At 39.5% G+C, this 16,500-nt stretch overlaps 1 protein-coding gene across 2 annotated transcripts; it reads right to left on the bottom strand.

The window, feature by feature from the left end:
- Positions 1-2,120: 2,120 nt before the first annotated feature.
- LOC103656167 (C-type lectin domain family 4 member E) lies at positions 2,121-7,192 on the bottom strand. Of its 2 annotated transcripts, none has more exons than XM_008683502.2 (6): positions 6,916-7,192; positions 6,003-6,095; positions 5,292-5,381; positions 4,554-4,585; positions 3,659-3,774; positions 2,121-2,455 (listed from the first exon to the last, which is right to left on the bottom strand). In XM_008683502.2, the coding sequence occupies exons 1-6, from the start codon at positions 6,950-6,952 to the stop codon at positions 2,305-2,307; spliced, it is 519 nt and encodes a 172-aa protein (XP_008681724.1). In that variant the 5' UTR covers positions 6,953-7,192; the 3' UTR covers positions 2,121-2,304. The 2 variants fall into 2 exon arrangements, with proteins under 2 accessions (XP_008681724.1, XP_008681723.1); XM_008683501.2 differs by having other exon boundaries at positions 4,434-4,585; positions 6,916-7,185.
- Positions 7,193-16,500: the final 9,308 nt, after the last annotated feature.

Below are 16,500 nucleotides of genomic sequence, written 5' to 3'. Positions count from 1 at the left end.
TTATTTATTTATTTGACAGAGATAGAGACAGCCAGCGAGAGAGGGAACACAAGCAGGGGGAGTGGGAGAGGAAGAAGCAGGCTCCCAGCAGAGGAGCCTGATGTGGGGCTCGATCCCATAACGCCGGGATCACGCCCTGAGCCGAAGGCAGACGCTTAACCGCTGTGCCACCCAGGCGCCCCTCATCTTGCATTTTTTACTTAAAAATATAGTTTGGGGAATGTTTTGTACCTTGTTCCATATAACTAAGTAGTGTTTCATTATATTGGTATATCATAATCTGAAATAACCTTTAAGTGACAAAATATTTCCTTTATATAATAAAAATCAGCAAAATAATGGCTGTGAAAGAAACCATGAGAACAATCCCTGTTCAGATCAGAAAAGGAAGACAGTGCCAAGAGGATTTCTTTTCCTCATGAAAATATGGGACTGATAGAATGTATTTGAATTCATTGAGAGGTGATGTACAATTCTGTAGAGTTAAGGGATGCATTATTAATCAGTACATAGAAAACTAGATAAATAAAAAATGCTGCCAATATTACCTATATGAAAAGCAAAATGTGTTTAAGTATGTAATATAATATATAATCATGATACAGTACAAGATTCAGCTGTGAATAATATTTACATATTCATAATGACATACGAGTAAAAATTTTTGATAATGAGTATGTATCATTTTCACCAAATGTATTAGAATGATTTTTCTTTAAAATATTTAGGGGCCCAAATGATAATATTTACATCTTAACAGTGGTTTACTTCGGGACTACGTTCTTGGAACTATGGATGATTACCTACTCTTTTATTTTTTGGAACTTTCTGGATTTTCTGGTGCCTAAGTATTTTTGTAAGTCCTCTTGTAAAATATTATATTTTAAAATAGTTTCAACCAGATGATCTACCGCTCAGAATATTCCAGATAAATAACCTGGGTTCTGTTGATCTTTAACCACTAAACCCTGAGCGATTGTTTCTTTTCTTGACAAACTTTGAAGACAAAGTTAATTGCATAACAAATTATAAATGTATGGTGAAATAATGCATACTAACACTTTCATATATCTTTCAATATTGAAATAAAATTTAAAATATCAAATTATAGCCAACCAATTATAGCCAACAGAGAAATAATGGTGAACAAAAGTATTTCCATATGTCTTTCACTGATGTTTATAATTTGAAAAAAGGGAATTAGAAAATAGAAGATATATGTACTGGATTACTTTTAGGTTGAATGGCCTTCAGTTTAAAGGCGTATTGGTTTCAAAACAGCATGTGGTCCCTTATACCTAAGAGGAATAAACCTTTGTAAGGAAAGAGAATATATTCTATTCACTTATTCAGTTGAATTTTCCCATTTCATAATTCCACATTCATTCCAATGTACGAATTTTGAGGGTCTCTTTATGGTGCTGTGTGGAAGAGCCAGGGTTATTAAAGGTGCTATATTACCTAAATATTCTTGAATAACCTTATCATGCAAGTAGTGGATAGGCTGGAGATAGGAAATTGTCAAGCTCAATGTTCTCTTAGAACAATTTGGCTGTTGGACCCTAGCTGAGCAATAGCCATAACCTCAGGTGAGATTCAGTTATTCAGGGGAAGAGAATAAAGAGAAAAGAGAGTTCTTGGGGTGAACGGACTGAATAATTGTTTGGAGCTGAAGCTTAGCATGGCCTTTTCCTAGCAAGGGGCAATCAAGGCCTTTACCCAGGAAGTCCACATGTCTTTGGAGCAAGAATAAGTTTCATGACTTGAGGGAGTTTCTTACTTATTGTACAGGAAACCATAGCGAGGATACCTGCTCGGGGAGGGGTAAAAATGGTATGCAATCAAGAAAGCAAGGCAGACTTTTCAGGAGCCAGGAAGAAGAAGAATTGATCAGAGCCTAAATTCAGAGGATTGTTCAAAGTCACTTTGAAAATCCTCTTCTTGCTGGGCTCTGTACTTGCTTTATGTCCCTCTATTTTCACATCAGTATTCACAAATAAAGCAAATGTGCCCAAAGGAGCATACTTTTCCCGGCATTTGTTCGAGAACTGATAGGTAAGTTTTGAGAAGTCCTGAGACTAATATGGAGACAGATGCGCGTCAGTCAGCATCACAAATTATAACCTTCAAAACGACTTATTTTTATTGGTAGTGAAAGGAGCAAAGTCCCCCTGAAGCCCCTGTGGAGTCCTCATCAAGTGCAGTACACACTTCTCTCAGGGTGCAGTTGTGTTCATGCTCTTGTGTCTCCGTATTTATGCATTTAAGTTGTGCTTTCTGCTCTTAGATAATTTTTTTGTTGCTTTAAACATTTATTTCTGGCATTTCACAAACCCGAAACATATTGAAGAAACAGGGCACATCATTCCAATTTTTCTTGGGATTCGAAGAGTCTCGGATGGTGGCACAGTCCTCCACTGTCACTATATTATTGGGCTCCCCGACATCCCAGAAGCTGAAAGAAAATAACGCAGGAGATTTAAAATCCCAGCTACAAGAAGCCAAGTGACCGACTATGTGACATGACACTTGTGCTGTATAACGTCACAACAGTTTTGTTAGTTAGGCATTATCATCTCCATTTTATTTTATTTGTTAATTTAAAAAAAGATTTTATTTATTTATTTGACAGAGAGAGAGAGAAAGCGCACAAGCAGGGGGAGTGGCAGGCAGAGAGAGAGAGGGAGAAGCAGACTCCCCACTGAGCAGGGAGCCCCACTTGGGGCCCGACCCCAGGATCCCAAGATCATGACTTCAGCCAAAGGCAGAAGCTTAACCAACTGAGCCACCCAGGTGCCCTATAATCTCCATTTTATTGATAAGGAAAAGGCATCCCAGAAAAGCTAAACCATTTGTCTAAGTTATGGAGTTTATAGGAGTGAAGCTGAACTGGATATTCCTGACTCTATTCTGTCCTGCTCCTTGATGGTTGTCGACCCGTAATGAGTAGCTATTGATATTCTCATGGATTTGTTCCCTTCACACTCGAATCTCATCTTCTTCCACACTGAGTTTGTATTCACTGACGTACATACTTCAGCGGTGTTACTGTGCCATAGTGAAGCAACTTTCTAAAGTCTCAGTGCATCTGGGCTGTACTCTTAGAACTGACCTTAACCTTCCTGACCTTTAGTTTCCTCAAATGCTGAGTGAACATTAATACTATTAATGTATGTCAGAAAGGTATAATTTCGGTAAAATGAAATAATGAATGAGATAAAAACTTTGAAAGCTCCAAAGTGCTGTGCTCTAATGATGTAAGGTCATTATTAAGGAGAAAAGAGACATTATTGAGGGAGTTCCACACTCTCACTCTGTAAATCCACTTTCTCCAATCACTATTTTTGTCTCATTTACTAATTTGAGGCACAAAGCTCTGAATTTCACTCTGTCTCTGCTGCGTTCCCAATGAATTAGTCTTTAATTCTAACCCTCTCCTTCTCTTTGTCTGTTATTTCCCGTTTATTCAGAGAGTCTCAGGAAGGGGGAGCACTAGCTCTTCATGTTGCTTTCGTCTACCTTCTTGCACGTCCTATCACCAAGGGTTGACCTGAAGATACCTCGTGGAACAGAAGGAGGTTCTGAGAACTCCCTTCAACAATGGTCTAACTTTGGGATTGGAGACAGTGTTAAAATTCTCCTGCAAGAAGGAAATTACCTCAGAGACTCTGAGAAAGGTGTTCCGTCTACCCATTGCCACTGACCCTCGGTCACCTGGTCTGTCAGTCCAATATAGAACTCTCTCCTTTTAGGTTTCGCAAAGAAAAGGAATTCCTATGGAAGCAACACAATAAAAAAAAATAGATCAATTATTTCAATTTTGAACAAGTGTTGAGGGTAATTGTTATTAAGAGAAATAAAGTAGGACAGAGACTACAGATGATAGATAAGTGGCTCTGAAATTGTAGGATCATGGAGGATGATCTGATTCTTTTCGTTGTGGTAAAAATATACATACCATCGAATCAAACCTTTAACAGAGAAGGAGGTTCTCAATAACTCATTCAAAGTTTATCTACTGTTATTTGTAGCAAAATCTACTGTGTATATCCAGCGTGAAACATTATTAATCATAGCTTAAAGATAGTGGACATATCTCTGCATATCTGACAAAATCATATGATATGTTCATCAACATAATAGCCATTCTAAAATGAACTCCCAGCCCCCTTTTCCCCCCGTCTTCCTAATAAAGAAACTGAGCATGGAAATTCCCCCCCCCTTTGTTTTAAAGGAAATTCCCCCTTTTTAAGGCTCTTCTAGTGATGAAAATAGAGTATCGACTTACAGAAATAGTAGGAATGACATGCATTTCAATACATTCATTTAACAAATAGTAATTGTGGCCCAAACACTGTATACACATATGGAGAAAGGGATAGATCCTGTGAAGAAGGTCACGTTGACGCTGGAGGAGGCTGTGCTCCAACTACCTGCTCCTCCTGTGTGTTGATAACAACCAGATGAGCTCCCATGTCGGAGCAGTTTTTTAAACTTGATGCCCAGGACATGGTGTTAGTAGAAAAGAAGTAGCAGCTAGATTGAAAATGTACCCAGTCTGATGGACAGCAATTCTTGACTGAACCTAGGAGGAGAGAAGTTTCCATGAGTGTCCTAGCCCAGAGGAGCATCACGTAGCATTTTGGTAAGACTTGGAACAAGACTATATATATAAGAGCATAGGGAGTCTATTTCTGAGATATTTCTAAATTCCCTATTTTATATATTTTTTTCTCCTTTACCTCATTTGGAAGCAAGTGAGGAATGAAAAGAGAATTCATTCCTGGAGATAGTACCTTCCACTTCTAGATTTTCTGTTGAGACATACCTCAAATTTACTCTAAAAGTTTTCTATAATGTCCCCAGGATTTCCTGTCCTGATGCTAATTGCATTTCCAAAGTTCTAGAACTGTCTTTTTACCAATTCCTCAGCATTCTCATATAGTACAGGCAAGATTTTACATCTTGTTTTTGAAAAACAAAACATCATCCAACTACTTTACTTGTCCCCAAATCAGTCTAGAAGCCAAAAAAAAAAAAAAAGTGTTGATATAGGGGACCCTGGTTGGTTCAGTTGGTTAAGCGTCTGCCTTTGGCTCAGGTCATGATCCCAGGGTCCTGGGACCAAGCCCCACATCAGGCTCTCTGCTCAGGGGGGAGTCTACTTCTCCTTCTGCCCCTCCCCGACGTTCATGCTTGTGCTCTCTGTCTGTCTGCAATAAATGAATAAAATATTTTTTAAAAAGTGTTGATATATAAATGTTGATGTTCAAATTTGAGGACTATTATACCCGATCCATCATTGGAGCAGGAGAAGTCCATGAACGCCTCATGTAGCTGGAACTTATTCTCATCACAGAGTTGAAAGACACGATATGTCACTGTAAGGAAAGGCGCAGAGTTAATGTTCATTACTCTTGATAAAAAATAAATTTTATCATTTTGTATTTATAACAAAAGTACCAGTAATCATCATGGTTTCTTTTTCTTTTCTTCTTCTTCTTTTTTTTTTTCTATTTGTCCTTCTACACAGAAAGTCACTGAGATTTACTTACTCAAGAAAGAACAAAGAATTCACATTTCATGGTTTTCCTGACTTATGAAGAAGAATGTATTATTTCAGGTCCAAAGGCTCAGAGAAAACAAATGTGTTTTCACTCTCTCTTATGCCAACCCTCCCTACCCTTCTTCCAAAAAACTATTTTTTCATGCCTCTGGCTAGGATCCCGTAGAGAAGTTTATCCTAATGATACGAGTACAAAGGAGAAGACTCAAGGCCAGCAAGGAGACGAAAACTGTCTATCATGAAAAATGTGTCAGAGGTCGCTGAAATTTGGTAACTGTTCTGTACTAGTTGGGGTTCTAGTTGAGCAATAACCTGGAGATAAATAGGGAAGAAAGTGGAACAGAAATACCCTTCGAGGGGGAAGAGAACCCACAGGCAAGAAAGATTTTACCCCTAATATTCACCAGGGAGATTAAACTTAACCTTTTGAACTCACCAACACATCTGGTGATGAAACAGGCGCTGAGCAGTAGCATGGAGACCCCAGCAACAGTCCATAAGAGCACTTGGGAAGACAAGCATCCTTTCTCTGTAGAGAGAAATATGCAAACATGGTCAATCTTCCCCTAGCAAGATACAAAAGAGATTCTTATTCAACCACTTATTTCCTTCCACTTGCACTGTTCTATATGGAGTAATTCTCAAACTTCAGCATGCATCAGAATCATCTGAACAGTGTGTTGAAACACAGGTGATGGCACCTCACCTCTAGAATTAACAATTCATTAGACATGGTATGGAGCCAACAAGTTCCCAGAAGCTGCTGAAGCTATTGGTCTGGAAACCATCTTTTGGAACCACTAGAATAAGCCATTGCTAATCCTAAGATTCATGAACTGAGACAGATAGGCAATTTTTCCTTCCTAAGTCTCCCAGGTTTTTCCCCTTCTATTCCTATCTTGGTCTTTCCTTTTCTCCCTTTTTTCCTCTCTGTTTTTCTTGTCTCTCTCCTGCTTTCCTCTTTTCGATATCTCATTTCCCAAGCCCTTTGTAAATCAATTCAGATAAAACATGAGCCATCCTCTAGTAGCTCCTCTCTCCCTCCCTCCAGATACACATTTTACAGACAGGGAAAGTAGGTTCCAGAGAAGTGAGGTGACTTGCCCAACATGACACAGGGAAAGGGTGGGCAGAGCAGTCTGATTCAGCTCTCCCTGGAATCCAGACCAGCGATCCTCAGTAGAGCATACAGTCTCTAACCACTGCCTCAGCTTCCTCTCTTGTGTTCTGTCTCTGTCTCCCTTCTTTTGCTCTGGTGGAGACTTTTCTATTGTCCCTTCCCTCAAAATATTTACCCCCTCTTCCCAAAAGAAAGATCTATGAGAGAAAGGGAGAGTTGCAAATTTTACCTGTGCCTTGTGATGTAGATGGTTGGGATGAATTCATTCTCTCTCTCTCTCTCTCTCTCTTTCTCTTCTTCTCTCATCAGCTTCTGAGTCCAGGAGAATTTTGTTGGTAAGATTCAAGGAAAACAAATCTTTTTCTGTTTTTTAGGAACTGTGACCCTAAGGCCTCATAATATTAATGTGTTCTGTGGCTTTGTGTTTCAGTCAGGGTTTCCTTTCTTGCATAAGGAGGACAAGGGGCTTTACGAGTTGACACATCTGTCTCCTTACTTTAGGAAACAACTAAATGGGGAAATGGTGAAGTGGTTAATCATCAACAGAAATGGGCTGAGCGTGTGAGCACATCAGGGGTTTAAAAATACAGTTTTAATTTGGTGGATAAAATTTCTCTACTTTCTTCCAGGCCTCACTCATCCTTCAGTCTGCCCTTGACATTTGTGGGGCCCTCCTCTGCACTTCCAATTTCAGTCCTTGCCACCACACATTTGTTAACTGGAAAGGGGACAGACTCCAAATCTTCACACTTGGCACAGAGCTGGGCGTATAGTATTTGCATTTACAACTTAGCCATGTGAGTTCCTTTTCCTATTTTATGTTTGTTTTTTCTTCCTCCTTCACTCGCATCTCTTGAACCTTCTGGATTTCTCTCATGCTGTGTATGTTGCATTATGAGTTTATATCTCTTCTGTCAAAGTGCTTACCACCAGGCCATCTCACAGGTCCACCCCAGTGGAACTGCCTCACGTGGTAGGACTACTTTGAAATTCAGATCCATTCCTTATGTCCAAACACAGCTTCTGGAGCCTTTGAGATGCAGCAGGTAGTTTCATTCTATTCTTTCAAATTATTTGGGGGTTTTTGTTTTATACTAGGGCCTATATTTGGAGAAATAAATTGAAATGTCAGAAGAAGCGATTTCAATTAGACATGAAAAGATAATGCTTCTCTGGAAGGTTAGATAGATGTAGTAGTGTTCCAATCCCTTTCTTAAAAATACTTAAGAACAAGATCAAACTGGACTCTATTGGTTAAAATTCACAAGGATCAGGAGGCATTAGTAATATATATATATGAACTGGTAATCCCCATGCCAATGACGCAGACTTCACATCTTAGAAAATACCCTTGTTCTCAAAGGGACTTTTTATTGTTTTCACGTATTGCTCAATTTCCTCGGCATTCTCTATTTTATAGTTATATAGATTTATTAAAGAAAATTTAAGGGGCGCCTGCGTGGCTCAGTCATTAAGTGTCTGCCTTCAGCTCAGGGCGTGATCCCAGGGTCCTGGGATCAAGCCCCACGTCAGGCTCCCTGCTCTGCTGGGAGCCTACTTCTTCCTCTCCCACTCCCCCTGCTTGTGTTCCCTCTCTCGCTGGCTGTCTCTCTCTCTAGCAAATAAATAAATAAAATCTTAAAAAAAAAGAAAATTTAAAAATTCTACATGTATACATTATAAAATATTTGCATCTCTAACATGGGTCTTATGAGCAAATGGTTTTTGACCAGTAAAAAAATATTACCTAGTGGATGAGTTAAATGAATTATTAAGTGATGAATCATAATGACTATAGTCAATTATTTGTAATGATCAATCAGTAATGACCAATATCAATAAATAATCATATGTTAGTATTTTTATAAATATGCAATTAACTAATATTACTAATTAACAGATTAATATCTTAATACCAGTCAAAATACATATATGTTTTTATCCTTTGTTTTATCACCTTTTCCAAATTATAAATGTATTATTTGTATGGTTAACAACATGAGAAGAATGTTGCAAGTAAAAGATCTCCCATCTGTTCTAAGTGCGCTCTTCTAAAGTCAACCATGCTTGGGGCGCTTGGGTGGCTCAGTTGGTTAAGCGTCTGCCTTCGGCTCAGGTCATGATCCCGGAGTCCTGGAATTGAGCCTGGCACCAGGCTCCTTGCTCAGTGGGGAGCCTGCTTCTCTCTCTGCCTGCTGTTCCCCCTGCTTGTGCTCTCTCTCCCTAATTCAGATAAATTAAAAAAAAAAAAAAACGTCAACCATGCTTAATGATTTCTTGTATATATCTTGAGACATTTTCCAAGTTTATATATTCCACGTTTGAGTTTATATAATACATTGCTTACTCATTTTTAGTCAAATAAGATCATACCTGAAATACTTTTATGTTTTAAAAAATCACTTTTATATTCATCAATGTATTTGGGTATCTATCTTAACTCTATTGTTTAAACTTTCCTGTAATTTATAAATGGGCACAATTAATTTCTAGTTTTTCCATCCTCTAACACAAGAGGTAATGGCTACCTTTATACATATTTGCAGGTGCACACTTTTTGGCTCAATGGTACATGCCAAATGTTAAACATCATTATTTGGCTTGAGCGTTCATCATAGAATAACATTCTGGGCTATAACCAGAAATATAAAACTTTGTCTGAAGGCAATTTTCATTGCAATTAAATATTAAAACCTTATTAGATAAGCATAACACAATGACATTACATTTGGGAGCATTAATTACTCAACAGAGCAGCTGGTACATGACTCTTGTGATCGGTATGCTGCTATTTTTTCATACGGTACAAACTTCCTCTTCACTGTGAGAGAATAGAGAACAAGATATTTTTGAATACTTTACTCTTCTCAAATCCCTTCTTATTCCTATTCCTTAACAACAAGAATTTCTTTCTGTATCATATATGATTTTCCATGAATTTTGTTAAGTAAGATTTTGGGATTTTTCTCCCTTATGAAATTTCAAGCTGGCAAAATTGATATTCTGCTGATAATTCATCCGTGTAAGATGTGAAAAATTCTCATGTAGAATTTAACTTAAAAGACTTGTAGTCTAAATGGAAGTTAAGTAACAAAACAAATGATTTCTCTCATTTTTAAAGATTATTATGTCTAACGGAGGTATTCTGTGAAGATTAAAATTATGCTATAATTAATTTCTGTTACATTTGTATTCCTATCTCAAATTTTATAAATGTATGTGAAGCATATTATTTAAATTTTTGTGAATAATTTTATTAAAACTATGCAGACATTGTACTCTTTTTTCTTCTGAGATGTATTTATTTATTTTAGAGCGAGAGCTAGCATGAGCAGGGGGTTCAGGGAGAGGGAGAGAGAGAATCTGAAGCAGACTCCACACTGAGTGTGGAGCCCAACACGGGTGTCCATCCCCAGCCCTTGAGATCATGACCTGAGCCGTAACTAAGTATCAGACACTTAACCAACTGAGCCACCCAGGTGCCCCGGCACTCTTTTTAAATATTTGTAGTCACTACCAATTTTCTTATTTATTTTTGTAATTTACAAATAAACAGCTTTAAAACAGAGATGGTAAGAATATAACTACTTGAAATGGCTGTGATGATGATTAAATCAGATCAGAATGCACATTCCTTAAGGAATTTACTTGACATGCAGGTCCTAAGCCCTCAGTTAAGTTTGTCTGTAGCCTCCCCTCCCTTCCAGTTTGGATCTGTTTGGAGCAGACTGGGAAGAGGGCACTACAGGCCTGTTGGGGACTGAGTCAGAGATGAGCTAAGTCACAGGAATGGCATGTAAAACACACGAAGGAAACAAGCATCTTTCATTGAAGTCCTAATGAAATCTATTTGTGGGACAAGAACAAGTTATTCATCTGCTTTTTACCCAGGCTCGTCCCAATTTGATGCTACTGCCTTTGGTTCTAAAAATTCTGCTTTAGGTTTCAGTCAGCTCTCACTGTATTTTGGCAGCTGAAAATCAAATCTCTTTCCTCTGGCAATAGAAACTCCCCATCAAACTGTCTTTGATACGTTGATAATGTTTCCCTTATGCTTCTCATACATCTCGATAAAGGAAAGTATTAGTTTCTATCACAAATTCAATTATCATCTCAGTTTCTAATCAACAGTGGCTTTTAATGTTTGAGGAGATTTGCTCTGTGAGCTCTACATATTTGCAAAGAGAAAGGCAGAGGCATCGGGAATGAAGAATATTAGAGCTCAATGCAATGATCTAATTTAATACATTCATTACATACAAGATACTGTGTCCCAAATAAGAGAGATTATTTGCTGGAGATCATGGAAATATTGAGTGGCAGAACAAGGTGTAAGACTCAGATCTCTCGTATCAGTGGTTAGTGCTGTTTTTTCCTATTTCCTGCCTGCCTCCTTACTACCGAGTAGGTTTTCTCCCAATGGCAGTTGAGAAAATAAAGCGGCCTTTCCACGGTTTGCCATCAAAAGACCACAAACCCTGGATTTAAAGAGCAGTCATGGAATTCTGACAGCCTTTTCTCTGAATTTACAAAGTAGTGCAAAGGAAAATGCACATTCTCTACATATTTGTAATTCCACATATGAATTAAACAATTCATAAATTTATATTGAGCTATAATTTACATATAACATTGTATAAGTTGAAGGTATGCAACATGTTATGCTGATTTGATACATTTGTATATTACAATATGATTACCACTGTAGCACTAGCTAACACCTCCATCACATCATATAATTATTATTTCTTTGGAGCGGAAGTAAGATCTGGTCTCTTAGCAACTTGGAAGTTTATTTTATAATATAATATTGTTGATTATAATCTCCATGCTCAGTATTAAAACTTCACGAGTTATTTCTCTACTAGCAGCAAGTTTGTACCCTTACATAACATCTTCCCAAATATTTAATGAAGCATCAGCAATGTGGATGGGATGGAAGGACCTGTTCATGAGGGTATTATCATAGTAATTCAAGTAGGAAAAAGGAACAGTAGTGCAAGAAATACCTCCACAGCTACCATCTAACTGTACTAATCATTTGTTATTTACTATATGTCACTCACTGGGTTAAGCTGTTTATCTCATTCAATAATCACAACAATCAATAATGAGGTCCTATTATTAATCTCATTTCAATGATGAGTAAATTAAACCAAGTTAGAGAGGTTGAAGGACATGCTCCATGCATTAAGATGTAAGAAATAAAGTCACAATTTTTTTTTAATATTTTATTTATTTATTTGACAGAGATAGAGACAGCCAGCGAGAGAGGGAACACAAGCAGGGGGAGTGGGAGAGGAAGAAGCAGGCTCATAGCGGAGGAGCCTGATGTGGGGCTCGATCCCATAACGCCGGGATCACGCCCTGAGCCGAAGGCAGACGCCCAACTGCTGTGCCACCCAGGCGCCCCATAAAGTCACAATTTGAACCCATAAAAATTTTTTTAAAAAATGACCTTTTTAATAACTATTTAATATTAAATAATTTTTAAATGAAATTCTTGATATTTGACTTTGTATACAAATTAAACAGCTTTTTCAAAACCATTATTGTAGCGTTTTATTCTTGATAATATATATAGATTTGTATTTCATCACACTGAAAGGGGTTTCAACAAATAGATCATGTAGAGATTTTTAAATTCAATTTATATGTCTGCTGCTTGATTAAACTTAAATAAATATGTAAGCATTAACAATGAATCCAAAGGAGCACAAAGGTTCATTGGTTAAATAAGATGACTCCCTATGTGGGTATATGACCAATGATCACACACGATTCAAAGAATGCTAATAATGACATTGATGATACAATGTGGGAAGACTGGCCTCTGCTGCAGGACACTCTGCAGATTTTGCTGGAGGATCTTCGAGGAAGAAGATGGGCAGGGAACCCACAGAAAATTCAAGGCTCAGGCACCGCTGTAAAGTTTTTGCAGGTCTCCTGTTTGGGTAAAACCCATTACAACCAAATCATTGTGAGTTTGCTCCTTGGTGAGTCAGAAACACCAGGTGGACTTGTTGCACAAATGAAACTTCATTTGCAGCAAATGAGATCACAGGGAATAACTTCCAAAGCCATGGCTCCCCCAAGCAAGGGTGAATGGGTTCCTTTTATTTAGGGTTTGGACGAATATTTAGATAGGGAAACCTTGTCACCGAATATGGAGGTGGGCATAAGGCCATGCGTTTACCTTAAGGAAACATGCCTATACAGACATTGTATGTTATGTAAATGAGGCTTGTGGTCCTCCCTGGGTGGAGGTTTTAGTGTTATAATGAAGTAAAGGTAATTGTCAGTCTTTCCAGAAGTCACTCCATGGTCATCTGCGAGGCACGAGTGGGGTTTACTTTCGAACTGGTCTGGGTGGTCTAGGCTGGCTGGAGGTCTTGTCAGGGCAGTCACTTCGTTTGAGGGGTGGTTTCGGTTTCCATTTGCCTGACTGAAGAGATAAACTGGAAAGAAGAGCTTAAGGTAAAATGTGGGACAATGGTCAGTGAGTACAAGCAGGTGGGCAGTAAAGGCCAGGTCTTGGGGTCCAGCTGGTGACACCATGTTGTCCCAGAAGCTGTGATTGACAAGTTGCAAGCCTACCCAACCCCCAAGAATGTGAAAGAGGTGCAAGGCTTTGTAGGACAGCAGAGCTGTGGAGGACTTTTCTTCCCACCTGGCACTGTCCCCCCATCCCTTATGTCAGTCACCTGGTGAAGAAAGAGCACATGCGCGGCCAGGAATCTGAGATATAAGGTGCCTTCGAGAAAGCCTAAGTGCTGGAGAGGCATGTTAAGTCTCTGGGCATCTCCCAAGCAGGGCTAGCATTGGGGTTAGATGTGTCTGTGACTGCGGGAGGTATGGGTCAGGCACTGTGGCGGAGGCAACGGAAGGGGAGAGTGCCCCTTGGATTTTGGTCCCAGTGTAGTCCCATGGAACAGCAGCTCCTCACAGAGTACACAGTGCTCCTCCAGGGAGAGCCTCCCATGAAGGAACAGCAGATTGTGTTGAGAACTTCTCTGCCTGTTAAGGGGGTGGGTTGAGAATGTTCCATTGACCCACCTCGGCCATGGCTTAAACCCCTGCTTTGAATAAGTGACATGTCTCTTTGTAGCGGAGGAGCACCCTGTCCACCAGCCCACTGTCTCTAGAAAGGTGGGTGTTATGAGGGCTTGTGGAGTATGCAGATCCTGCAGATGCCCCCTCCCCTGTTTCTACGGTGGCCCCTGTAGCCTGCAAAGAGGGGGCAAAGGAAATTCTTGCAGATGCTTGGTGTACAGATGGGTCTAGTGAAGGAAGTCCACCCACAGGGACTGCTGTCGCTATTCCACCCGATGACGGACACCATCTGCATGGAAACAGGAACAAACTGTAAAGGCCGTGGGTTGAGCTCAGAGCAGTCTCAGTGATGATCACCATGTGCCCTGGCTGTTAACCCTTTGTATTGACAGTTGTGCTGCTCTAAAGGGATTAACACTATGATTTGGACAATAGGAACCCAAGGGGTGGATGATTATGAATAAGCCCTTATGGGGTCAGGCTATGTGGAGGGACATTTGGATCCATCTGCAAAAGCCTGAGTGGCCCTCACTGTTTTTCATGTCCCAGTTCAGAAGGCACTGACACCCCCCGCCCCCCAGTCAGGAAGCTGAGACCTTCGCTCAGGTGTGAACCTTTGCTACTGACCCTCCAGGAGATACGGTGGATTGGATGCACAGAAAGAGTGGCCATCACAGTGCCATCATGTCACCCAGGATAGCGTATTGCTGGGAGTGCTGGACTGCCCCTGAAGGACAGTGACTTGGTTAATGCAGTAAGAGTGTGTCTTGTGTGTTCTAAACCAGGCCCAGGACAACTGCCAGAAGGTGGCGGGGGTCATTCACCAGAGTTCCCGGCTGGTGAGGGACTGGCAAATTGATTATAGTGGCCCCCTCCCACTGAATGAAGGTTCTAACTATGCCCTGGTTTTGTGGACGCCGCATCTGGCCTAACCCAGGGTTCCCCCTGCTCCCATGCCAACCAGGCTGTCACCATCAGGGGATTGAAGAGACTGGGTACCATACCCTCATCGAATAGTGATTGGGGGTCACATTTCAAACATCATGATATGTAGGACTGGGCAAAAGAATGACATTGAATGGACGTTCCATCTCCTTTATAACCCACAAGCAGTGGGGGTGGTAGGAGGATCTTACAAAAATGCAAATCTGATATTATTCCTATAATTTAAATCCAACAAGAGCTCTCTACACATCTTTTAAAATAAAGTTCAGACTTGTTATTATGGCCCACAGGCTGTTCATTAGCAGCGTGTCATTTCAGTATGCTTCTCAAACATTTCCACACACACTTGCAACAGTATGGTTACTGCTCCTGCTTCTCCTCCCCCCACCCGGAAGTCAGATTGCTTATGTTCTTTCTCTTGGATTCTCAAGTGCTTAGTATTCATGTTTAAAAAATACATAACAAACAAGAGGGAGAATGAATGGAGGTGGGTGCCAAACCCATTAAGTTTCTATAATGATCGTAGAGAAGTCCTTGTTCTTAAAAACACCTGGTTTATATCACTCTTTTGGAAGAGAGATTAACGGCATAAAAATGAACAATTTTTAAAATATTTTTGGTAAAATTTTGGGGGAGCGCAAATCCACAATTGAATTTGTAATTGTTTTTCTAATATAAATTGTGCTGTATATAATCGTTCTTCAGAGTGAATGAGGTCAAACCTTAATGGATGAAACTTCACCCTTCCTTGTGCTTGTTTTGCAATTTCTTCAAAACATTTACCTCTAAAGTTTCTTCCTCTCATTGTTATTTTTTACTGTAAGCTGTTAATGATAAATAATGATAAATCTGTTGTAAAATGCTATCATAACCAAGTTACAACTTTCAAGAAAGCACTTACTGTAATAAGGATACTCAATAAATGTTAGGACTCTTTATTTCCTAGGTTTTCTGTAATTGAAGCCCAGAATCCTTGGAATGTATTTGCTCTTCCTTTCATACATTATTAAATACATTTTTTATATGGCCTGTGTTTTTCCCTAAATATCACTTTACTTTCTAAATTCTTGCTCTCCCGTTGTTCAATTCAATTCACTCTTTCTGGATATTTTGGATTCAGACGTGTCCTAGATGATTTCTCTCCAGTTAAGGAAGGTCCTTATTTTTTCGGTGTTATGGTCTAATGAATGTAATTGCGTTTATTTACCTCGGAATTTAAATATGGTCTGTTCAAGATGTATTTGCTTTACACATATATTTGGGGAACGACTGATAGGCTATAACAAGTCAGACTGTATCTCATTCAGATGTGTATGAAGTGACCCACTTTCAAATAAATGGAGAAATCACTGCCTCCCCCAAAATTATGACCTTTTTTTTGTTGTTGTTGTTCCATGGAGATCTGCTAGGAGCTGTTCTGGTCTTCTGGTCATTAGTTTTCATGTCCTCACTACTCTGATTTTAGGACTGTTTAGCCAACATGGAGACACACCCATTGTTAGAGAAAGTAACTGAAATCTCAGTTACATCCTTCTTGTTTCCTTACTGCTTTGCTTCCTGTGCTCTTTGACTTGCACTGGTTGGCCTCGCTCAGTCACCTTCATCTTGAGATAAACGTTCTTTTTGGAGTTATATTTTCTGTGGTTATTTCTGCTGTTTTAGCAAAGATCTTCATTGTGGTGGTGGCCTTCAAAGCCATAAAACCAGGAAACACTACAAAGGTGGTTGGTGACCCAATTTTCCAATGCTGTAGTTTATAGTGGTTCCCTCATCCAAGTACATGTCTGCATAATCTGGCTGGGAACTTCTCCCTCTT

The sequence above is a fragment of the Ursus maritimus genome, unplaced genomic scaffold (assembly GCF_017311325.1).
Source record: "Ursus maritimus isolate PB19 unplaced genomic scaffold, ASM1731132v1 scaffold_26, whole genome shotgun sequence".
Lineage (NCBI taxonomy): Eukaryota > Metazoa > Chordata > Mammalia > Carnivora > Ursidae > Ursus > Ursus maritimus.
This window is presented reverse-complemented; position numbering and strand designations above follow the sequence as displayed.